The 24,226-nt window shown below is 41.8% G+C and overlaps 2 protein-coding genes across 6 annotated transcripts in view; one reads left to right on the forward strand and one right to left on the reverse strand.

Moving 5' to 3' along the window:
* Window positions 1-1,449: 1,449 nt before the first annotated feature.
* TDG (thymine DNA glycosylase) lies at window positions 1,450-22,514 on the forward strand. Of its 2 annotated transcripts, none has more exons than XM_040637388.1 (10): window positions 1,450-1,685; window positions 10,911-11,053; window positions 13,112-13,353; window positions 14,981-15,050; window positions 16,186-16,321; window positions 16,516-16,598; window positions 16,678-16,772; window positions 19,414-19,585; window positions 20,008-20,151; window positions 20,556-22,514. In XM_040637388.1, the coding sequence occupies exons 1-10, from the start codon at window positions 1,663-1,665 to the stop codon at window positions 20,684-20,686; spliced, it is 1,239 nt and encodes a 412-aa protein (XP_040493322.1). In that variant the 5' UTR covers window positions 1,450-1,662; the 3' UTR covers window positions 20,687-22,514. The 2 variants fall into 2 exon arrangements, with proteins under 2 accessions (XP_040493322.1, XP_040493323.1); XM_040637389.1 differs by having other exon boundaries at window positions 1,452-1,685; window positions 20,008-20,133.
* A 119-nt stretch (window positions 22,515-22,633) lies between these two features.
* GLT8D2 (glycosyltransferase 8 domain containing 2) overlaps window positions 22,634-24,226 on the reverse strand; it is a 43,541-nt gene continuing 41,948 nt past the window's right edge. For all 4 annotated transcript variants that reach the window (XM_008705680.2, XM_008705679.2, XM_040637392.1 and 1 more), the window contains one exon: window positions 22,634-23,240. In XM_008705680.2, the coding sequence (XP_008703902.1) occupies window positions 23,068-23,240 (173 nt within the window). In that variant the 3' untranslated portion in view covers window positions 22,634-23,067. The remainder of the gene's footprint in view (window positions 23,241-24,226) is intronic.

Raw genomic sequence — 24,226 nt, forward strand, 5'->3', positions numbered from 1 at the left:
TAATTGACAGAGCATCCATAAAAGTTCTGAAGAGTTTAAAAATATTTAAAGTTTCATTTGAGCAATGGCTATAAGACAAATTAATCATACTCCATTTACTCATGAAAGCCCTTTCCAGGGTCCCAGAATGAAGAAGACACATGAAGCACGAAGCCATAGTTGTTCCCAGTCCATGTTACATTAGTGAGAAATAAACATTGGTTGCTGTAAACCAATGAGACTGAAAGAGCCCTTCAACTACCTCTGTTTTGACCAGTCTGTATTTTCTAATTGACTAAAATCTTTTCAGTGTATCTCTTAACTAAGCAAAAGACTCAGTGGGTAACGCATCCCATGTTGGGAACGGAAAGTACCCTTCAAGCAATAGGGAATACCCTGATGCCAGCAAGACCTTGCATGATTTTCCTGAGGACAATGATCGACCTGCACCTAACCACGGACCTTTGCTCTACATTTTCTCTATATAAACCTAGAAGTATTTTCAGCGCTTTGGAGACAGTTTTTGAGATTTAGTCTACTGTCTTCCCGGTGTTGACGTCGCTGACATAAATTGTTTCAGCACCATTCCTCTCTCACTTAGGATTTTGTCAGCGGTATGTGACCAAATCTGGTCCCTTTGGGACTTCCGGAGCCAGGTGCTCTTGCACCTAGTGCCCCGGTAACAAGATTTTGGACTCATTTGTTACCACAGCCTAACTGGGGAAAACTAATACAGCAGCCATGTTTTTCATCATGCAAACTAGAGAAACAGAAAAGCCTATCTCCATTAAGAGTTACTTAGTTTAGTCTTTGTACAAACACAGTGACAACTTGAAAACTAATGAAACAAAAACCAGCTGTACGAGCCATTGAGAAAAAAACCAGAGCGGCTAGTCTGTAAGGTAATAAGGGAGACGTAGTGCTTAAATGGCATCTACCCTACACTTGAAACGTCAATATTTTACATTTACGAATTAAAGCAATGGTTCATGTAAAGCTTTACATTTTACAAAGCAGTTTTACTGTCACCATCATTTTACAAATGAGGATACTGAGGCCCAAGATGGCACAGTGACCTCAACTCCTAGGTTTTCTCACTCCAAAGTCTCTTATTTGCCCCAAATCACAGTTGATAATTGATACCTGATAATTAACGCAAAAACAGTTTTTAATCGGGATAAAATTGAGGTAGACTGGCCTGGATAATTCTGATAAATATAACCGTACCACCCACACAGCACCCCCAAAACACATCACCCTCTCAGCTCCGGATCCGCCCCCTACCGAAGAGTCAGCGCGGACAAAAGCTTACGTCAGCAGAGCGCGCCTCATTCCACCCTTTTTGTCATCCACCCTTCCCGAAAGGCCAAGCGGCGAGCAGAACCAACGAGAGGGAAGCAAACATGATTGGGCTGCCTGCGTCACGTGACGGCCACGAGGCGTGGGATTTGGCTTCGAGGAGACGGAAGTGCCGCGCGAAGGGGGGGGGGTCCGGGCTGGGGGGGTAGGGGTGACTAGAAGCTTGGGGGAGGAGCTTGAACGCCAGCCGCTGTCCCAGTTCTGCCGGCAATCGTGTCCAGTCTCTGGTTATTGTCGTACAGGCGTTAGTACGCCGCTCTACTACGGAGACCAGTCGTTCGCTTGCCCGGCAGGAGCAGCCGCCAGCTCGAGCGGCAACGGGGAATGGAAGCTGAGAACGCCGGCAGGTAAGGCCGGGGCGGAGCGCCGCCCCTCCCCCCCGCGCCCCTCGCGGCGGGGCTGGCCGGCGAGCGCGCGCACGCACGCAGGGGTCTTTAAATGCCGCGGCCCGAGTACAAAGGCCTGGGCCGCGCGTGCGCACCTCCGGCCGGCTCTGGCCATTCCTCACCTGGGCTGCTCGGAAGCGGCGCCTCCGGCACCTGAGCCCTTCTTCCGGCCTTCCCGGCATCCAGCCGGCTTTAAAATGCGTTAGTAAGCTGCTAGCAGTATGCGCTTAACATTTCTTTCCAGTTGTCATTCTTGGCTGCATTTCCCTCCACCTTCCCTTATTCGAAGAGCTGTAAAGATGGAGTACCAGACGTATCACTGCTGGAGTTTTTATTTTAGAGTTAGTAGATTTATTGCGACTTCTTCCCCCATAGGTTTACTAAAGCAGCGTGAGGGACCACAAGGTAGATAACACTGCCGTACTAGAGCTCTTGAATTCTGGACTATGACTAATACTCCCAAGAACTCATCAGTGCTTTCTGGTGATCTTGGGGACGAACTTAAGAATCTACTTGCAATATGATCTACGGGGAGTGTTAGACACGTGCACAGAACATTTGGCAAGAGCAGAGATTCCGCGATTTGAACTCCTGGCAGAAAATTAAATGAAAAAATAATTAGGGTAACAAGACGTTTAAAAAGAAAAAAGTGATGGCTTACATTGGAATAAAATTCTTTTAGACCTAATGAAGAATTTCCTGACTCTCTGTGGCTATATGGGTCCTGAACTTAGACAAGACACTTCGCTTCTCTGGGTCTGTTCGTGTCTGTAAAGTAGGGCATTTCTGGAATACGATTCTGACATGCTGTGAATCTGTGTTATGTAGAAGGGATTAGATCACCAAAATCTTTATAGAGTTTAGGAAAAATATACGTGAAGGGTGGGCTTTATTCTGCCTTTGTGGGTCAAATCCAGACAAAGTACTGCACTTCCTCCCCAGAAGAACTTTGCAGTTAAAAGAATTCACCAGACCTTGTGAAACTCGCTCCTACCTTTGTGATCTTACTTCAGATCAAAATTGAAACCTGGGTGAAGTCTACCATCAAATGAATTACACATTAGAAGACCTTGCTCAGTGTCTCAGCAAAGTCCTAGGTCTCTGGTACAATGTCTATCCAAAAATTGACTTATATTTTGTTTTAACTTCATCCACAGGGTTATCGACCATTTTTAATTTTGACTCAAAGTTTTAACCTCGGGAAATAAAGAGAATTTGGTGTTAGTAGTGTAAGGGCTTTATCCTTGGGGATTCTGAAATGACTGAGGCCCCAGGTAATCCTGAGAAATTGAGTTTTTGTCAGTCTTGACTTTATGCTAATCAAGGAGTAGAATGGAATGCTGGGTATAATGAATTTACTTTTTATTTTGGAAGAGTAATTTCAAAAAATTTGAAGAAATAATTCCATTATTTCTTTTTTTCTTTTAAAAGAGACATTAAAAAAAAAGAAAGAACATAATTGCAGTATCATAACAAATAGTTAAAGGCTAACCAGAGAAGAAGAAAAGTAGGAAGAGGATACTATGTTTCTAATGAGCTCCAGCATGAAAAGGACATTTACCAAAAATGGAAAGTAGGATGTCAAATCAAAAATGACTGGAAAAGTGTGATATGGACCACTGAAAATAAACACTGGAATGAGTAACCCTCAAATGAAATCAGTCTTTGTAGAAATGTTAAAGAGACCAAGAACTTTTTTAGTTAGGTATTGACAACAAGGGCAAGAAAGATTTAGGTTTTCTGCCTACTCCACTGGCATATTAGTAGGTAACAGAAAACAAACACTTGGTTCTGATTTTGATTTTTTTATCTCAATAAAGAAAAATGATTGTAGACCGGAAATGGCAGAATGAATGTCTTTAAAAGACAAGAGCAATGAGGGCATTTAAGAGAACTTTCAACTGCTTTAAGAAATCATATTTCCTGGCCCGGATAAGTTATATTTCAAATGAGAGGTTAGATTACAGCCAATCTTTAAGACGGTAGACAACAGGAGAGGGGCCCAAAGCCTGAAGATAAACACATGGGTTCCTATTTCTTCCAAAGGTGGAGTCTGTCCTCTAATTTATTGACTTTGATCCTAAACAAAATTTTTTCTTCTCAGTGGTTTTTGAACATATTTAAAAGGAGCCAGTGACCACTAAGCTACAGTATAATTTCAGAAAAAAGTAGGACATACTAAGCTAGGTTCATTCCCTTTTGGGTAATGAATGATACTGGACTAGACAGCATCAGGAGGGTGGTGACAGGAGGTACATAAAGTATGTAATCATCTCCCGCTATCTTTATTATTACAGCAAAATGATTACATACCAGGCAGTTTTAAGTGTTTTACGTGTGTTAACTAATTTAATCCTCATAACCAATGAATTAGGTACAACTATTGCCATTTTACAGATGTGCAAACTGGGACAAAGAGGTTAAGGAACTTGAGCTAGTAAATGGCAGAGCTGAAATTCGAATCCAGGCAATGTGGCTGAAAGTCTGCGTCTCTAACAACTGTGCCATATACCACTTCTCTGTGGGCAAGATGAAGATGGACTGATGGCAGTCCAATTAGGTGAATTCAAAACTGGTTAACTGCTGAAAGAATTAAGAGGAGGCTGAAGAGAGGTCTATATTGATGTGTCATGTAGTTCTGCCCCAACTTGTTCTTTAAAATTTGTGAACGACCCAACTCTGGGAGAGGTTTATGGAATTGATAGTTTGAGTCAATCCAGATCAGTCCTAACTGTCTGGAATGGTGAATCATCTTTTACCAAAAGAGCCACAGTCCTGTGCTTAGGTGCAGAAAAATCAGTGATCCAGGGAGAGGTGATAAAAGAGCAGTTTTCGTTGATGATGAACTCCATATGAATCAATAGTATAATGTGGGTGCCAGTAAAGCTAATGTCATGGATTCTGCAGTATGACCCCAGAATGAGGAAGTTGATAGCCCTGCTCCATTTCAAGTTATGATGAGGCTATATCTGGAGTATTTTTATTTTGTTTGATTCTGAGCACCAAAAAAATGACAAAATAGTGAGGAAATTTGAAATCTTACTATATGAAGACTAGTTGGGTGAATTGAGGATCTGGCTTATTCTAATCTTTGTGTTTATAGTTTCTAATAGATCGTGTACAGCAAGTACCCAGTAATGCATGGTGAATCCACACACTTCCACTTGGCAATATTTTTTTTGGTGGTGGTGGTGGTGGGCAGCAAAGCAAGGTTTATTGGGCGATAGTAAAGTGATAGTACAAAGCTCCCGAGGAGGGAGGGGATCTGAGAGGGTTGCCACCAGAATTTCTAAATCTAGCGGTTTTTATGGCTTGGAGGGCTGTTTTAATCAGATTAACCCTCCTGCACCTGTCACCCAATCAGGTTTTTGTCATCTACCTACCACCTGGGAAAGGGTGGAGGCCTTCTTACAGGGTGGTGTAAAATCTCTGTAAGGGTGGTTTCCTCTTGGGGGGGGTGCTGTCCCTGCCTGCCTGCTTTCCAACTATCCTTCATCATTCCCTCCTCTGAAGAGGTAACCCTGGTGGCTCATTAGAGCTCTTCTAAGGTCCCCTCGGGGCCAACAGCCAACTTTTGCAGTTTTTTCCCAAATATGTGGGCTTTAAGAATGATCTCGGCCTTGGGAGAACCGGGGGAGATAGCTGCGAATTTAATGAGAGCCTCTCTCAATCTAAGAGCTGCCTTTTTCCCATTTAAAACCAGGAAGGCGAAGTCCATCAGGTGGCCATGTCTCATCCTGCAACATGTACTGTGGCCATGCCCCAATGAAAATGAGTTGCCTTTGTTCAGGTAAAACCAGAAAGGCATCCAAGTAAATGATATTGAGTGATTTTACAAGTCTGATAGTCTTCCTATAGCCTAAAATGCCAGGAAGGGACTCTAAAGGAATGAGGGTCTGGTCAGGGAACTACCCATCTACAAGAGAGGAAAAGGCGTCCCTTACTTCGGTTTCTTATAGTTGATCAGGGAGACTTGGGAAGAGACAAAAAAGTATCCCCCACCTCAGTTCCTTCTCATCTTTTCCTGATGTGTGGCCCTAGGTACTCATCAGCTGACAGCCAGAGCCCCTGTCCTCTCTGCAAGAGTACTCGTGCTTACCTAGGCTTGGTCCTACCTCCAGAGAGCGACCCTGGTTTCCCTACCCTTAAGACTCTCTTAGAAGTCAATGGATACACTAGACTTCTTTTAGTAGAGTTGTTCTGTCTGGCATAATGACATGGAGGGACAAGATGGGGCACCCAGGGAGAGGAAATCCATCTGGAATAACCCCTGTGGAACCGAAAAGTTGGGATATCCCTTAACTCTTAGTTCTTTTGCCCTGCTTGGCCATTCCTTCACATAGATGGTGTAGGCAGTTTAGGGGTGACCTAGTAATGCCCAGGAGAGGAGGAGTCAGCAACAGGAGACTGTTCCTCACCATAACAGGGAATTGTGAGTGAGATCCCTTGGAGGTCACCCAAACCACCCACAAGAGAATGTCCGGGGGACCATCCTGAGCTTTCCCGCTCATTCTCTTAGGGGAGGGATCAGCCCAGAAAAGAGTAGTAGAGGAGTTTCGCTCTGGATGCCGGGATAGGCAAGTAAGGAACCAGGTCCCTGTGAGGGCCTTCTGGTGTCCACCAAAGGGTAGCCTTGGTGAGGCCCTTCAGTTACTGCTAGGTTTTTCCTAGGTCTCTCACATCCGTGATCTGCCCCGAAAGGAGTTCTGAGTCCTTACCAAGCCGACATTCCCAGCTTCTTTTGGGGGATCAGTCAGAAAGGAGCCCAGAAAGCCTGTTACCCAAGACAAGAATGTCAGCTATGCTAATGGCTCTTACATGGCTGACAGGTGCCCATCATTTCAACAAACAAAATGGGGGGAGAGAGGGAGAGAGACTTGCTGCCCACTACCTACAGTTAGTTGTCCTTACTGATGGTGGATATCCCAGAGGAGCCCCATAAATGTTACAGGATTTTTTTCTCCGTCAGTGCCCGTGGTTCTTGGTCAAGCCACCTTGAAGAATGAAGAGGTAGACCAGACAGAGTGGTGGGCAGCAAAGCAAGGTTTATTGAGCAATAGCAAAGTGATAGTACAAAGCTCCCAAAGAGGGAGGGGACCCGAGAGGGTTGCCCTCCACTTCACAATGTTAAATGTAGTCTTTAAATACTTGTGATGGTGTTTGATCATGGTTTATATAACTAGTTCCCTTTAGTTGAGCATTTGGATTATTTAGCATTGATTGTTATTTTGTAATTATTCAGTGTTGTGTATGTTTGTTAAGTGAAAATGATAAAATACTGCTATGGACTGTCCTTTCAAAATTCATACGTTGAAAACTAATCCCCACTGTGATAGTATTTGGAGGTAGGGCCTTTGAGAGGTAATTAAGTCATGAGGGTAGAGCCCTCATGAATGGGATTAGTGCCCTTATAAAAGAGGTCCCAGAGAGATCCCTTTCACCTCTTCCATTCTGTAAGAATATAGTGAGAAGGCAACCGATATGAACCAGGAAGTGGGCCCTCAAGAGACACTAAATCTGCTGGTGCCTTGAGCCTGGACTTTCTAGCTCCCAAACTGTAGTACTAAAGTAAAAAATGTTTATTTTTGTTTTTGTTTAGAGAGAGAGAAAGGGGAGGGACAGAAGGAGAGGGGGAGAGAGAGAGAATCCCAGGCAGGCTCCATGTCCAGTGCAGAGGCCAACACAGGGCTGGATCTCATGACCCTGAGATCACGACCTGAGCTGAAACCAAGAGTCAGGCGCTTAACCAACTGAGCAACCCAGGTGCCCCTAAGAATTGTTTTTTATAAGCCATCCGGTTTATGGTATTTTGTAATAGCGGCCCAAGGGGACTAAGACAAATGTGTTTAGAAAAGAGCAACTTTAATCTTTAAAATACTGGAAAGTGGGGCGCCTGGGTGGCTCAGTGAGTTAAGCAGCTGCCTTTGGCTCAGGTCATGATCCCAGGGTCCTGGGATTGAGCCCCACATCGGACTCCCTGCTCAGCGGGGAGTCTGCTTCTCCCTCTGCCTGCTGCTCCCCCTGCTTGTGCTCGCTCTCTCTGTCAAATAAATAAAATCTTTAAAAAAAAAATAGTGGAAAATAACGAAGGATTAAAGAAGTTGGAGTTCATTGTAGAGAAAATCTGAGTTTTTGAAGTACAGCAAAACCTGAATTCCTCGGTCCACTGTGTGTGTGTGTGTGTTTTGAGAAAGACTGTTGGGAAATAACACAGTTCATCAGGAAAATACACGGTGTATCAATTTCAGATGGCAATAAAAACCAGTGCTTTGAGCACTGATGGTCAAGAGAAGGGGGGTGTGAATGGAGGCTAGGAGAGAGGAGGGGACGTTAGCTGCAAGCAAAGTAGAGGTGGCACAGGACAGTGTGGGGACAAATGGTAGGGAAGGAAGGTGAGCAAGGGAAGTGAGACCATCACTCAAAGATAGTGTATTGCTTAGAATTTACACATCATATTTTTCATAGCTTTAGTTTTCTATTTCTAATTTATTTATTTTCTATTTCTAATTTAACTTATTGTGAAGTACCAGGGATCATTTTTAGAAAGATTAAGGGAGATACTGATGTTATTGATGTTTCTCAATTTCTTTCAAAATTCATCTGTATCTCTAAAGTCAAACTTCAGATTTCTCTCTTCCTTTTCACTTTTTCTTCAGCCAACCGATTTCTAAAATTTTAATTTTCAGATTCTGAGCTTCAGATTTCAGTGACCCCGAAATACGCGAAAGGAGCCACATTTTGGAAATTTATTTTTTAAGGCTCAGAATCCTTTTGTAATGTAGTGTTTTCCTAAATTAAGTATTTTAAGTTTGGGCTTTGTGAAGTGCTCAAAATTGGACACATCTGTGAAGCTCTTGAGAGTGGTAGAAAGAAACAAAGGAGAGGGTGGACGGTTGCTCTCCCAACAGTGTGACAGACTAAGAACAGACATCGTACATTCTTCTGTCCGCTCACTTATTGTGACCATACGGCTCGACTTTTCTACATTCCAACAGAAAGGGGCTGCTGACATCTCAGGAAACTGCCGCTGGCCACAATCAAAGTTACAGTAAATTTTACTAGAATTTCCAAAGGGTCACTAAACAAGATCTCACCATGTAACCTGGCAGTGTCCACCCCCTCTAATTAGAGTATTTATGTCATCAATGCTGAACAACCAGTGTTTTTACAATTTATCAAAAAGAGGTATGAATATTATTTTTTTAAAGATTTTATTTATTTATTCATGAGAGACAGAGGGGCGGGGGGAGGCAGAGGGAGAAGCAGGGCTCGATCCCAGGAATCAGGACTTGAGCCAAAGGCAGACGCTTAACCAGCTGAGCCACCCAGGCGCCCAGAGCTATGAATATTATTAAAGAAAAGGAAGTGGAGGGGGTACATTTTACTTTGCGCTGTGCACGATTTAAGCATTTCTCTTCATTTTTCACATTTCAGCTTCTAGGACTTGTCTACATACTTTCCTGATGTGCAGCCTTAGGTTACAATACTGTTTTGTGTTCTTTCTACTTTAAAGGCTGCATTAAATGTTTTCTGCGCTTTTAAAAATATCAATAAATGTAATTTTGCTGCATAGTATTTTCTCATGTTAATGTACAAGGTTTACTCCATTGCTGTGTCTATTTTTTTACATAATTGAAAACAATGTATCTTAAAAAATAAAACTCTTAAGATATGGTATAATATCTTTCTAATTCTTAACATTTTCTTTAGCAGCTTACCCTTAAAGATAGCTTGAAACCAGAATTTCTCTCCAGTGGTTTGTCCTTGGGGTTTGGCCCCTGTCTGTCTCTGAGCACCCAGCATCGTAGCTCGCCACCCACAGATAGTTTGTTACCCTGTCTGCCTCGGCCATTTAAGCTTATTAAGGCCATTTTATTAAGATATGAATTCTACACTATAAAGTTCACCCATTTAGAGTGCACAGGTTTGCCCTTTTAATCTCTACTTTCTGAGCTTCTGCTTTTCTTTCTCTGTGACTAATAAGTGAGTGGTTCACCACAGATAATGTGACTTTTCTCTCCAAATGGTAAACATACTTACCCATTTTATTTCCTAGTGTTTCCCTTCCCATCGTGTATTTAATGGCATCATTTGGCATCAGCTGTAGCTTGAGTTTCACAAAATATATGTTTACTTCTCTGGCTTTGTGCTAAGGGCAACAGTTTGAGATAGTGGTTTATAGTCATTAAAAGTATTTTCGGCAGTTTTCTGTGAAGGCCTCTGTTTCTTATATTGAACTGAACACTTGGAACAAAGTCTGAAGATGTTCAGAAAAGAGGTTTAAAGTGTTTTTTTCCATAAATTCACAGATATATACAGAATATCCATTTCTAGTCCTAATCTAGTGGCAAAAACCCAACAACAATTTAAAAACAGATCCGATGAATAAATCATTAAGTAGGCAGATAAACCAAAAGAGAACCTTTCGTTAGATTGGAGGGAAGGCAGGAATGGGGAGGTGTTGGTCGGAGGGTATAAAGAGTACCAAGATCTGGGAATCTAACGTACATCGTGGTGATTACAGTTAATGATACTGTACTGTATACTTGAAAGTTGCCAAGAGAGCAGATCTTCAATGTTCTCATTGCAAAAAAGAAATGGTAATTATTTGACGTGATGCAGATATTAGCTAAGACTGTGTTAGTAATCATTTTGCAATATGTGTATCAAATCAACACATTGTATACCTTTACCTTGTACAAAGTTATATGTCAATTGTATATCAGTAAAGCTGGGTGAAAGTTAGATTGGAGGGGATCTTTGCGACAAAAGGATTAAATCTGAAGACAGACACACAAATTGTTTTTATGGATACTTTAATCCTGTATGAGCTGCTGTGTCTTTTAAGTGTCTCTGCTATAAAATTCCCATGATCTCATTTCAGAGAAAGCAGAGGCTGACTTGACAGGACTGGTAAGTTTTATTGATGACACGTCTTGTCATTAAACAGTGGGAGAGTTAATTAATGTTTGGTTAGTAGGCACAAAGTAAAAATCGGGTGAATGTGTGCACATGGGGGCAGATATTCCTTCTCCCTTTGCCCCTTATTGTCAGCTCCAGATATGACAGGCTGGTTACAAAGTGTTTGGATCCTGAAGTTTTGTTGTTTTTTTTTTCACAGCTGATTGTTTAAACTTCTGGTTGGGTAACTTTATTGTCCTATTTTATATTTAATTGTTCTTTCAGCTGTTCCCTTCCGCAAGCTCAAGCTTTTTATACATTCCCGTTTCAACAAATGATGGCGGACGCTCCCGCAGTGGTGGTGCCGAGCGAGCAGGCAGTGCCGGCAGAAGGTGCAGACCCAGCTCCTGCCCAGGAGCCTGTACAAGGTAGTTCTCGTCAGGATGGCTTAGAACATCAGCTGTTGGATTAGCCAACTTATGTAGAAAAGGGTGTCATGACGAATTTTAGTTTTATTTTAGTATTAAAATTTTTAACCACTTTTTAAGTATGTGCCAGGCACTGTGATAGGTTTAGGGGAATGAAAGAACATGGATCCTGTCCTCAAATATCTCATAATCTAGTAGGAGAAAATAATAAGTAAACACATGTTATATACTTGAGCACACAAGGGTGAAGAGCAGCACAGGGTGCTGTGAGAGCTCATAGGGTTGGCACCTAACTCAGACCGAGGCTCAGAGGCAGCTTCTCAGAGCTCTGGAAGTCAAGGGTGAGGAGACTTTATCCCCATGAAGAATGGGATGGGGAAATTCCAGACTTAGGGAACAGTGTCTGCAAAAGCACAATGTGAAGAAGCATGACCATTGAAAAGTAGTGGTTCTGTGTCACTGGCATCTGGTGTATAGCCAAAAATAGTAAGTGATGCGGCCTGCGACCTGAAGGATGTATATTCTGTCCTGGAGGCGGTAGGGGGCTGTTGAGAGAATGTAAGTGAAAGGTGACTTACATAGACTGGCATTCTAAAAGTCAGCCTAAAATATTGTAGAGGATAGATTGGATGGTAAGGAACGAGGCAGAATTTGGAGGCAAAAAGTGGGTTCGAGACTAAATTATCTGGGGATGAAGTGAGGAGGACCTGAGGGGTTGGAGAGAAGGTAATGGTTTTCTCCAGGGTAGCATTATTTTTTGAGAAATGGGCTCAGAGTTTCAACTTATGATTCCAGAAACACCTCTGACTCCATTGCATTAGAGATACCCCTGCCCTTGACTCTCCTATTGCCACAGAGTTAGATCCCTTGGCATAGGAAGTGGCTAAATCAGAGCAAGGTAGAGAGAGGAAGGACAGGAGGCTGGGTTAGGGAACCGCCAAATAGTAGTAGAATGGGGGAGGGGCCCAAGAAATTAAGAGAGATGTTAAAGAATGAAGGGTAAGAGAACCAAGCTTTCCTGTGGGTAACTTTAGGTCAGTGGTTCTTGCCCAAGCATCCCCCATGCCCACCCTGCAAGGGACATTGGGCATTGTCTGGAGACAGCTTTGATTGTCATGATTGGCAGGGTGCTACTGGCATCTATTGGGTAGAGGCCAAGGTTGCTGTTAAACATTCTATTATGTACCGGACAAGCTCCCCAAAACCAACCCAAAACTTATTCAACGTAAAATGTTAGTAGTGCCGAGATTGAGAAGCTCTGCTTTAGGTCCTAAGATAGATCCCTGCTCTTGCCTTCTAAAACTACTTTCATCCCAGAGATTTCATCCTCAGCACCTCTAAATTCACCTCTGTGGCTGTGTGTGGAAGAGAATGTACACTCATACTCTCTAAAACAAGCCCACAGCCATTTGAGGCTTTCTGTTGCTGGAAATTGTGGGGAAGTTGAGTTAAAATGTTTCTCTTCCTCCCTGTTTTTCTACTTATTTTTTCATTTGTTTATTGAACTATTTATGTATTTACATTTAAAATTCCTATAAAATAGTCTAGATGCTTTGTATCCCTGGGGAGGCCACGGTGACGGGTAGGAGTGTGTAGAACATCAGTCTGTGGTTATTATGGACGTTTCATCCCAGGAACAGCTAGCAGAGGAAGGAGGGTGGGGCGTGGGGCCACATGAACCCAGTCCCAGGGTGAAGGAAGGGGGGGGTGCAGAGGACCCTGAAGTTGGGAGATAGAAGAGAAAGGTAGATGGGGCGCCTGGGTGGCACAGCAGTTAAGCGTCTGCCTTCGGCTCAGGGCATGATCCCGGCGTTATGGGATCGAGCCCCACATCAGGCTCCTCCGCTAGGAGCCTGCTTCTTCCTCTCCCACCCCCTGCCTGTGTTCCCTCTCTCGCTGGCTGTCTCTCTCTCTGTCAAATAAATAAATAAAATCTTTAAAAAAAAAAAGAGAAAGGTAGAGTGTTGACAGGGTGGCTTTTCTGGGGAAGGTGCCTCACGTTCGTCACTTAAATTTTTCTGCATCTGCATCTACATCCTGGAAATTACTGTGTTTCAGAGACTCCAAAAGGAAGGAAAAGAAAACCAAGAGCAACAGAACCAAAAAAACCAGTAGAACCCAAAAAGCCTGCTGAGGCCAAAAAATCTGGCAAGTCCACAAAAGCAAAAGAAAAGCAAGAAAAAATTACAGACACATTTAAAGTGAAAAGAAAGGTAGACCGTTTTAATGGTGTTTCAGAAGCTGAACTTCTAACCAAGACCCTCCCGGACATTTTGACCTTCAATCTGGACATTGTGATTGTAAGGATTTTTGTCCTTGTTTGGTTTTGTAAATAGCATTGGTGGATTAACTTGACTATTCTTGCAAATAGCATTTTGTTGAAAAGAACCATTTCTTAGAATCCTTCTGGTAGTAAATGGTGTCTCCTTCATGAGGTTGTATTATATGGGTGTGTTTGAGAGGACGGGCTCCGGAGTGGGGCTGTCTGGTTTCAGATCCTGCCATATGGGTCTGATCTTGGACAAGCCTTAACCTTCCTAATCACCACTTTCCTTATTGGTGAAGCAGGGGTGATGATAGTACCTCCCCACAGAGTTGCAGTTAGATCACATAATCCACGTGGCTCTCTTAGATTGTGTGACACCTGTGAGTTCTCCGTAAATGAGAATACTGATTTTGAGCTTTGGTTTTTGTCAGTCATGTCAGAAACAGCAGCGTGCAAACAGCTTAGCTGATGGGGACTAAGCTGCTCGCTGGGAGTGGAGAAGCTGACTGCGGCTGGGCCTAGACTCCGTTGACCGGCTGCTCCAGGACCTCTCTTCCCAGCCCAGTTGGGTGGGTGTGGGGGCCTGGGGATATGAGGGAGTCAAACTGGTCTTTATTTTTATTTTTTATTTTTTTTAATTTTTTTTTTAGATTTTATTTATTTATTTGACAGAGATAGAGACAGCCAGCGAGAGAGGGAACACAAGCAGGGGGAGTGGGAGAGGAAGAAGCAGGCTCATAGCGGAGGAGCCTGATGTGGGGCTCGATCCCACAACGCTGGGATCACGCCCTGAGCCGAAGGCAGATGCTTAACCGCTGAGCCACCCAGGCGCCCCTATTTTTTAAATTTATTTTATTATTTTTTCTTTGTATTGAAGTATAGTTGAGAGAGTGTTACATAGTTTCAGGTGTACAACATAGAGATTTGACAGGTTTATACATTACACCATGCTTGTGGCAAGTGTAGCCATCGGTCACCATACACCATTACCGCACATTGACTGTGCTCCCTATGCTATACCTCCCACTCCCCTTCACCCATTTTGCCCATCTCCCTACCTTTAGCCACCACCAGTTTGCTCTCTGTGTTTGTGGCTCTGTTTCTGCTTCCCCCCCCCGCCAAGACTGGTTTTTTGTTTTGTTTTGTTTTGGTTCTTTTGGTCATTTTTCTTAGAGAGAGAGAGTGCACAGGCAAGAGCAAGTGGTGGTTGGGGGGGAGGGGCAGAGGGAAAGGGACAGAGAGAATCCCAAGCAGGCTCCACACCCAGGGCGGAGCCTGACATGGGTCTCCATCTCAAAGACCCTGAGATCATGACCTCAGCCAAAACCAAGAGTTGGACGCTTAACCAACTGAACCACCCAGGCACCACCAGAGTGGTTTTTAAAAACAACAGCAACACTTTTAAAAGGGAATGTTTTTCCTCAAAGTAGAATACTCTGGGGGTACCTGGGTGGCTCAGTAGGTATGGAGCTTACTTGGAAAAAAAAAAAAAAGGAATGCTTTGTTCAGATCAAGACTAGGTACTTGATAAACAATATTACTTATGATGCTCGATTAAGTTTTTATTTTAATAAATTTAGTTTTGTCCACCACTCCTCCACAGACGCCCTAAGGCTTAAACCCTACTTTTTAAGACTTAACTGTATAAACATTTTTTGTAGATTGGTATAAACCCAGGACTAATGGCAGCTTACAAAGGGCATCATTACCCTGGACCTGGAAACCACTTTTGTGAGTAATTACTTTTTTTAAATTAGCTTACTTTCAAACTAGGAATCTTTGTTAATAGTTTGGGGTTTTTTTTAACCAAATTGTATTTTTTAAAAGAGAGATTGTACAAATACCTACATGTTTTCTGTGTATGCATACACAAAAATAAAAGTTTTGAAACTTTTTGGTGTTTTTTGTTCACATTTTGGTGTAAGAGTGGAGGGGCAAGAAAAGCAGTATTTCCCCTTTTGTTTTGCTAATAGTTTTATAGTAGTTTTACTACATTTTTTAATGAATTTTCTTTTTTACTTGATATCTACGGTACCTTATTGTGCCCGTGCAGGCAGAATACTGACCTTTCCAGATTTCCACTGATCCTATTTCCCAGGAGAGATGAAATGCATTGATCATTGGCAATCAAGTTGTAATAGTTAAGGAATATGAAGATACTTCATATCTAGCAGAAAGTAGTATTAAAGAGCCTCATACTTGTAGAACGGGCTTTAAAACCAAGTATAACTACTGTTATCTTCCGTGTAAGTCCACTTACCTCACACCACCCAATAGAAAAAGGCATGCAGTAGGCCCTCAGGAAATACTAGTCCATTATCTAAGAGTAACATTAAAAACATTTAGGGCAAAAAAATATAGTAATGGGTTTTTGGAACTAAGGACATACTGTCTCCATTATTTTAAAAAAAAATTTTCTGGAAAAGCTGGAACTTTACATTTATTCCATTGTCAGGGCATTTGAATATTCCAGGTCTCTTGGTGTATGTTTATCTGTTCAAGTTATTCCAGGGGCAGGTGGTGGTGTTACCAGTTACTAGAAAGGAAAACAAACAGTTTTGAAGTTTGCTACACTGACTAGCTGTGTCTTTCCGATAGCCATTTACCATAACTGCCCTGTGAAAAGGAGATCAAAATAGTAGTTAATATCGCATAGATAGTTACGATCATTAAATGAGGTAATCCATGCAGAGGGCTTCACACATAGTAATTGCTTGGTACGGTATTTGACCCGTAATTTTTTAAATATCCTAAATATATTTTCTTTTTTTTTGTACTTTCAGGATAAAATGTAACTACCATATCGATTTCATGGGGCGAAAGCCTTTGATCTATATGGAAATAAACTGAACTCTCATTTTCACAGGGAAGTGTCTGTTTATGTCAGGCCTGAGCGAGGTCCAGCTGAACCATATGGATGATCACACTTTACCAGGGAAGTATGGTATTGGATTTACCAATATGGTGGAAAGGACAACTCCAGGCAGCAAAGATCTTTCCAGGTAATTACATTTATTTTCATAGGTTGGAACCTGACCGTGCAGGTGCCTCATATCCCCCAGGAATACTCTATGTACCTAGTTCAAGCTGAGCTTAACAAATACATGACTCGATCTTTTATTCACAGCTGTCTGAGTTTAGCATATTATAAATATTGCCTTACTTATATTTTGACTACTTTTTAATTCAATTTTAGTAAAGAATTTCGTGAAGGAGGACGTATTCTAGTGCAGAAATTACAGAAATATCAGCCACGAATAGCAGTGTTTAATGGAAAATGTAAGATTTACTTTTAAATTTTATCTATTTTCTTTGCTAACATTATGGGCAGTGTAAATATGTTTGTATTTCATTTTAGGTATTTATGAAATTTTTAGTAAAGAAGTTTTTGGAGTTAAGGTTAAAAACTTAGAGTTTGGACTTCAACCCCATAAGATCCCAGACACAGAAACTGTAAGTCCTTAAAATTACCTTTGTACATCAGCTAAATATGAATTTTTTTCTAGCTAGCTTCCCTTTTTTATTTGTCCTAGCCATTGTAGTTGATGCTATTAAACACACACACACACACACACACACACACACACACACACTGGATTTTGTTGAGTAATAGTTCTATCAATTCAAACTAATAGTTGCACGTTAACTCAGGTACCGTTATTAAAAAAAAAAAAGAAACATTTGTCAGATAAAATGTCTTACTGATGCTATTTGGTTAAAATATTGGAAGGAGCTAGCTAACATACATTCAAAATGTATTTGATGGCAAATTCTTACCAAATTCAAGTAGGTTAGCCCTTATTCAGTATGAAAGAAATATGTAAGTGCAGACATGCTCCTGATTAGTACAACTGCCCCTCACCCCCTGCTTGTGTAGTTTAGCCCAAGTTCATTTTAGAGCCGTATACACAGCGCAGTTGCAGGCAGACGTGCAGCCAGTCTGACCGGCACGTGGTGCTGTGTGCTGGGGCCTCGTACACGAAGGCATCGTGATGTAACAGTGGGTTCAGACTCTGTCATTTCTGCGAAGCTTCTGCAGACATTTGGTTCAAATCGTGCTTCTTAAATATAGTTTTAAGTTTTGTTTGCAGCTTTTTAAAAAAACAACATACATGCACAGACCCATGTGTTCGAGACAGTATTTTAAATGATGGAGAAGCCAGTGCGCCGACAGGTTTTTGTGGAGACCTCAGAATAAAGTTTCTGCCACTTCCATACATTTGAACTTCTCCTTTAAATTCCTTTTGTTTTTAACTTGTTATAAAGATGTGATCGATAAAGTAGGTGGTAGCCCTGGTCTTTCTTGAAACCGAGGCCTACCCTTGTCTACCTCAGTGAAATTGTACAGCTAAGTTCATTGCTTTCTATAAATTACTGCATTATTGTCCCTTAAGAGCCAGATGAGGCTCGAGTACATCTCTTGGATATATGTGGCCGTAATAGTGCAATACTAAGTGAACTTGAATCATATCCCGACAGGCGGTTTTAGCTCTTATACCGAGCTGGGATTACTTGTCTCTTTTAAAATTTATTCTTTGTTATGAAGTATTCATAGCTATTGATGATGTTAGTGATTCAGCTTTGAAACAAAAAACTACTTTTCCAAATTTCTGGATTTTTTTTTTTTTTTTTAAGATTTTATTTCCTTGAGAGAGAGTGAGTGAGCGGGGCGGGGGCGGAGGGGGGCAGAGTCGGACTCCCCGCTGAGCAGGGAGCCCAATTTGGAGCTCAATCCCAGGACTCCAGGATCATGACCTGAGCCAAAGTCAGACGCTTAACTGACTGAGCCACCCAGCAGCCCTCCTGGATCATTTTATTTTATTTCATTTATTTATTTTTAAAAGATCTTATTTATTTATTTCAGAGAGAGGAGAGAGAGAGAAAGAGAGAATGAGAGACCACATAAGCATGAGCAGGGGGAGGGGCAGAGGGAGAAGCACACTCCCCGCTGAGCAGGGAGTCCAATGCGGGACTCGATCTCAGGACCCCGAGATCATGACCTGAGCCCAAGGCAGATGCTTAACCCAACTGAGCCACCCAGGCGCCCCTGTCTGGATCATTTTAATTGAAGAATATCTTGGGATGGGAAAATGTGCTATTACAAGACCTGGTAGCATTTGCACCTACATATCTTTATGAGTCAGGAGTTTCTAAATGCTTTCTAAACAAAACAGAATAAATAATTTGTTTTCTGTAATGTTACGGAGGCCTGTATAAAAATTGCAAGAAATTGCAACTGGAAATTCCATAGTCCAGCAGCCTCACTCTTTGATATATATGTGATACCTGTTACATATTTTGTATTCTGTGAAGGACAGTTTTTCCAGTATCCCAAATGGTAAATGCAATGTCTTTCTCCTTAGTCATTCCACTTCTAGGAATTTATCCAGCGGATATGCTCACACATATTCAAAATTAAATGTGCACAAGGTTTTTCACTACAGCTTATAATAATAAAAGACTGAAACGACCTAAATGCCCACAGCTGGGCCTTGGTTAAATCAATATGCAAGTACTACACAGCTATAGAAAAGAATGTCTTTTTACTCTAGTAGAGTTACCTGGTACAGAATTATCTCTGAATACGCTGTTAAGTCAAAAAGCAAGGTGTAGAACAGGGAATAGAGAGCATGTTACCATTTGCGGGTTTTTTAAAAAAGGGTGCGGGAGAGTACATGTGTTAGACACGTTTGATTGTATATTCATAGTGTACCTCTGGAACCAGCAGCTTTGATTGCCCTGGAAGAGAACTAGGTGGATAGAGACAGCATTGGGAGGGGAGACTCCGTTGTGTACTTCTGTGCCCTTTTGTACCTTGAGAATTGTGAACCATGTGTTTACTGTTAAAAAGACAAGATTGTTAATTGATAAATGAATACGGGGCGGACGCTTCATCATTTTTGGTTCATTGACTTTGTAATAAGTAAATTTTACAAATTTGAACTCAAACACAACTACTTTTGTTGAGTTTGCATATATTAATATGTGATAAGCATCGTTATTAACCCAGAAAAAGATAAACTTTTTCATCTCTGTGTGAATAGATTCAGTAGACTTATAAGATTTGTGTAACCATAAAATTTTATAATTCTAGCTCTGCTACGTTATGCCATCATCCAGTGCGAGATGTGCTCAGTTTCCTCGAGCCCAGGACAAGGTTCATTACTACATTAAGCTGAAAGACTTGAGAGATCAGCTGAAAGGCATTGAACGCAACACAGACGTTCAAGAGGTGCAATATACGTTTGATCTGCAGCTAGCCCAAGGTGCGTTCCCATTTTCACCCCGTGCATTCATTTCACTGATCTGTTCATTACAGAAAGCGTGTGGTGGCTTTAAAAGCAGGAGAAAAGAAAAGGTGTATGTGCAGCCAGTGTGCTCTGACAATAGACATTAGTCAGTGTTAAAAATCTCCTTTCACTAAAGTCGTCCATCTGTTGTGGGTCCTTCTGCAGATGTCGGGGACACAAGAAACATCGTAGCCCACCTGAAATTAAATCTAATAGGCTTTTACAGTTCCTGTGAGTTAATTTAGTATATGTTACCAATAGTTTAAAAGATGGTAGGAAAAGATGCATCTCAGTATACGTGAACTCGAATAAGATTTGTTCATGATGACTTCTGAATAAAGCTATTTTCCAAACCGTTGTACAAAATCCATTTTAAATCCCTTTTACTCTCCTCGCAGAGGATGCAAAGAAGATGGCTGTTAAGGAAGAAAAGTACGACCCGGGTTATGAAGCAGCGTACGGCGGTGCTTATGCAGAGAACCCGTGCAGCGGCGACCCGTGCAGCTTCTCTTCCAGGGGGCTGAGTATGTTCCCCTCCGTGTGTGCGTTCCTTTCAAACGCTTGCTCTTGTCAGGACGGGGGAAAGGGGTGGGTTTTTTTTTAAGAGAATGCGTTATTGAAGTTCAGGAACGGGGCTGTGAAAATCTTTCCAGTGGCCGATAGTGGAAGCGTGGTGGTGATCTGATGTTCACCACACGCGCCTGTGCGGCTCTTTTTCTCTAAGTCACCGTGCCGTCCTAATCGCGTTCTCTCCGTGAATAACAGTTGAGGGTTTCTCAGTCCTGCGTCTGCCGAGAGAAGAGACATTTATCACCGTAGTCAAGAACCTTGTGTAACTGTTTCAATAGCAGTTCCCCTTCCCTGGACTGCTCAGACCTCCAGACTGAACCCTGTAACGTTTTTAGGGAGAATAAACTAACGCTAACATTCTTTTCCCCCCTGGCAGCTGACAGTGGAGAATCAGCTTTCGGTGACATTCCAAACGGGCAGTGGATGACCCAGTCGTTTACAGACCAGATTCCTTCCTTTAATGATCATTGTGGGACGCAAGAGCAGGAAGAAGGACACCACGCTTAAGAGTGGGGTTTCTCAGCTCTGCCTGAACACTGCAGTTTTAATGCAGTTGTCAAGGAGTGGCGCTCAGTCTGCTAACTGAGGCATCTTAGTCGTATTTTACTCTGTGATATAATGACAGTACGGTTGTGCGGTAGAATCAGCCGTGTGAGCCTAAGCGAGTCGGGAAGGAAAAGTGGGGGTTTTGCGTATGAGTTTTTGTATTTGAATTAACCATCATTCCAGCTTTTTATAAACTCTACTTTGTTTACAAAGAAATTGATTTCCTTTTGGGAGTCACTTTTAATCTGTAATTTTAAAATGAAACAGTCTGAATATTTATACTTGATTATTAACTGTGCATCAACCGAGATACACGTTATTTCTTCTATGCCTAAAGGGCATGCTAATAATAATTACCGTTGGTAAAGAGGCGGATGTGTTCGTTTTTGTGTATGAAGTTGACCCACAGTGGAGCCTCATTTGGTAGTTCTTAGCGGTGTCTGATGGGCTCCCTGAGTCGTATTCACACTCGCACCCTCTTGCCTCACCAATGGGGAATGTTTGTGAGAGATGCCAGCAGTGGAAATGTAAAGTGTGGCCTTCCGGCAGCAAGGCTAGCCTGGCCTTATCTGACGGGGCACCGAGGCCTGGCTTTGGCCTCCTCACCCCGGGTGTTGATCCCCGAGTATAGGTAGAAACTGTTGTGCTGGGATGGTAAGTTCCAGAGAATGCAGTAGACCTTTTTAAGTTTGTTACTTCTGTGTTTTACTTGAGAGACGTACATTTGATAGGGAAGGAACGGAATTTTTCTTACAATGTCTATCACCATTCTAATTTTATCCTCCTTGACTTTAAGGGTATAACGTGAAAAGTGGTGAGAAATGAACTCTTAGGCTGAACAGCAACATGTGATAGGTGTCTGATAATCTTATTTAAATTGGTGCTTTATGTACATGAGATGTACATGAGATGTATTGAGATAATTTTTCTTGCTAAGTATATCTAATCAGTAATTTAAAAAAATCTCTGCATCCTTGCTGTCTGTTACTGTGGACTAAGTGAGCCTCATGGCGGGGTTAGTTTGAAGTAACGTACCGTTGTGATGTTCTAATGCCTTTTCCATGGTGCTATAAAGAGTCTAGACTACTAGGCCTGGTGGATAGGAAAGCCGGGTATTCAGAAATGCCGTTTGCAATTACTCCTGGTCACTTCTGAATATCCTGGTTTCATACATACCCAGGGAGCATGCTGTTTTTCAATATGAAAATATTTATGAGGTGGTTTTTTTTTTTTCCTAAGAGATTATACGGTCTGTTCTCTATATAATAAGAGAAACAAATTCTTGTGAATCTTAACATGCTTTGTAGCTGTGGCCGTGATGGATTTTATGTTTTCCTTAGTCTAGGCCAAGCTGTGTAAGAGTTGCTCAGCCCATGTTACTTAACTCACGTACTGTACTGCTGTTGACAGGGATGTTTTATGCGGGTGCTTCGAAGTGCCTTGCATCAGGGATTAGGGACAACTGAATTATTTTTTCATGGGACTATGTAAAGCATGCAAGTAGGAATTGCTTTGGTATAATGATTGTAGCCTCACAATGGATTTTTTTTAAAATTTGAGTGGAGAAAATACCCTTTAAATTATGATGGACGCTCATTAGAGAATGGGTTTGAGGATTTTCCAAGCATACAATAATGGTGTTTTTCATTACATATGAAAGATGAGTAGTAAATGTTGATATACCCTATTCATGACAATATGAGACTTTTTCATTACATAATACTGAAAAAGTTTTTAAATTCACTTGAAAGTCTGATGGTTTTTACAATAAATATATTAAGAATGATTATCCTAAGTTGCAAGTTTTTCTTCAGCAGGAGTGACTGGTATTCTTTCCCCCTTTACACGTGAGGTCAGTCTACCCTGTATTATGTTTAACGTGTAGAATAATATATACACTGAAAATCATTAGAAAATCTGCAAATATTTTATTTTTTCAGACATTCACGTTTTCAATGTAATATATTGTTTTACAAAAGACAAGACTGGCAACCTGTTAAAAAATACCTACATGTGAAAAAACACATTTAGGAATTTTTAAAAATTGTGAACGCAAGTTGCATTCAGAGCTAAGCAAATTGCTGAAACTGAGCGGGTTTATTTCCTTCCAACAATACAGCTCACGCACGTCATCGTGATTTCCGTGTATCCCCCCCGCCCCCGTACTTCAGGAGTCCATGCCTGCGCGACCCAGGGTACTGTTTGCACACAGTAGTCTTTGTGGTTTACATCGTGGGTCATATGTATCGAAGGTACTATTCATAAAGAACAATGAAATAGTAGGCCTACAAATGCACAATCCCACATTTTTATGCAGGACATACTTAAAATGTCAAGTCATATCAGCTGTTGTGGTGATTGAGTTTAAATATCCCTGCAGGGTCAGGAACAAACCAGCTTTCCCACAAGTCGTTGTGAACACTAGGGAAGTCCCAAGGTTTATGTCTTCCATTCCAGTGGAGTAATTTTGCTTCCTGCAGAAAATGCTCCGAATATCTGGTATCTGGATTCCAGCCTTCGTGGTGTTTAGAAGAAAATAATAGGCTTGTTAGAAAGTAAAATTTTTATATTGAAAATTGAACACAAGTCCATTATTTTAAAAATTAAGCAAATCAAAGAGTACATAAGGAAGAATTTACCACCTACCCTAGATCTCCAAAATAACCAGTTAAAGAGCTTTTCATGAAATCCTTCCAGTAATACTCTTCCTGTGTGCGAGTGTGTGTGTGTGTGTGTGTGTGTGTGTGTGTGTGCGTGCGAGTGTGTGTGTGTGTAGTACAGCACGTGTGGAATTACGGAATTATTTTTAATGACTACATAGGATGGATATGTAATTATTAGTGAGTTCCTTATTAAGGCTGTCTAGGTTGTCTGTCCCTTCACTGAGAGAAGTGAACACCGAACAGTCTCCTGTGCACGTCTGTGCGTGTCTACAGATCTGTCAGGTGAAGTCTTGTAGGCGGAATCAGAGTGAAGTGTGCGTGCCTTGACGTTTTTGATAAGAGGTTGCCACACTGTCCCCAGAAGAACTTGTATCCGTTTCCCTCCAACTAAGAGTTTATAGTTCTCCTTTCTGTACATTTTCCCTCCTTAGTATGGCAACATCTTCCTGTAACGATCTTGTTTTTACCATGTGAAATGTGATGAAGAAGATTCACTTTCTAACACAAAGCTGTGTCCATTTGTTTTTTTGTTAAGATTTTATTTATTTATTTGACAGAGAGAGACAGCCAGCGAGAGAGGGAGCACAAGCAGGGGGAGTGGGAGAGGAAGAAGCGGGCTCCCAGCGGAGGAGCCTGATGTGGGGCTCGATCCCAGGACTCTGGGATCACGCTCTGAGCCGAAGGCAGACGCTTAACAACTGAGCCACCCAGGCGCCCCAAACTGTCTCCATTTGAATATTATTCCCCTCATAAGGAGTCACTTAGAGATGGCGCGTTTACCCTAATCCTGCCATTGCTCAGAGGATTTTTAAGAGTATCTCTTCCAGAAGTACACTAA

This window comes from Ursus maritimus, unplaced genomic scaffold, assembly GCF_017311325.1.
Source record: "Ursus maritimus isolate PB19 unplaced genomic scaffold, ASM1731132v1 scaffold_21, whole genome shotgun sequence".
NCBI classification, from domain to species: Eukaryota; Metazoa; Chordata; class Mammalia; order Carnivora; family Ursidae; genus Ursus; species Ursus maritimus.

What these genes read in the sequence shown, in the direction of transcription:
- TDG (XM_040637388.1), top strand. Translation starts at nt 1,663, where the DNA reads ATGGAAGCTGAGAACGCCGGCAG. An exon ending in TGCCCAGGAGCCTGTACAAG is followed by an intron (nt 11,054 to 13,111) that starts GTAGTTCTCGTC and finishes ACTGTGTTTCAG; the next exon opens with AGACTCCAAAAGGAAGGAAA. An exon ending in GAGTATGTTCCCCTCCGTGT is followed by an intron (nt 20,152 to 20,555) that starts GTGCGTTCCTTT and finishes CCCCCCTGGCAG; the next exon opens with CTGACAGTGGAGAATCAGCT.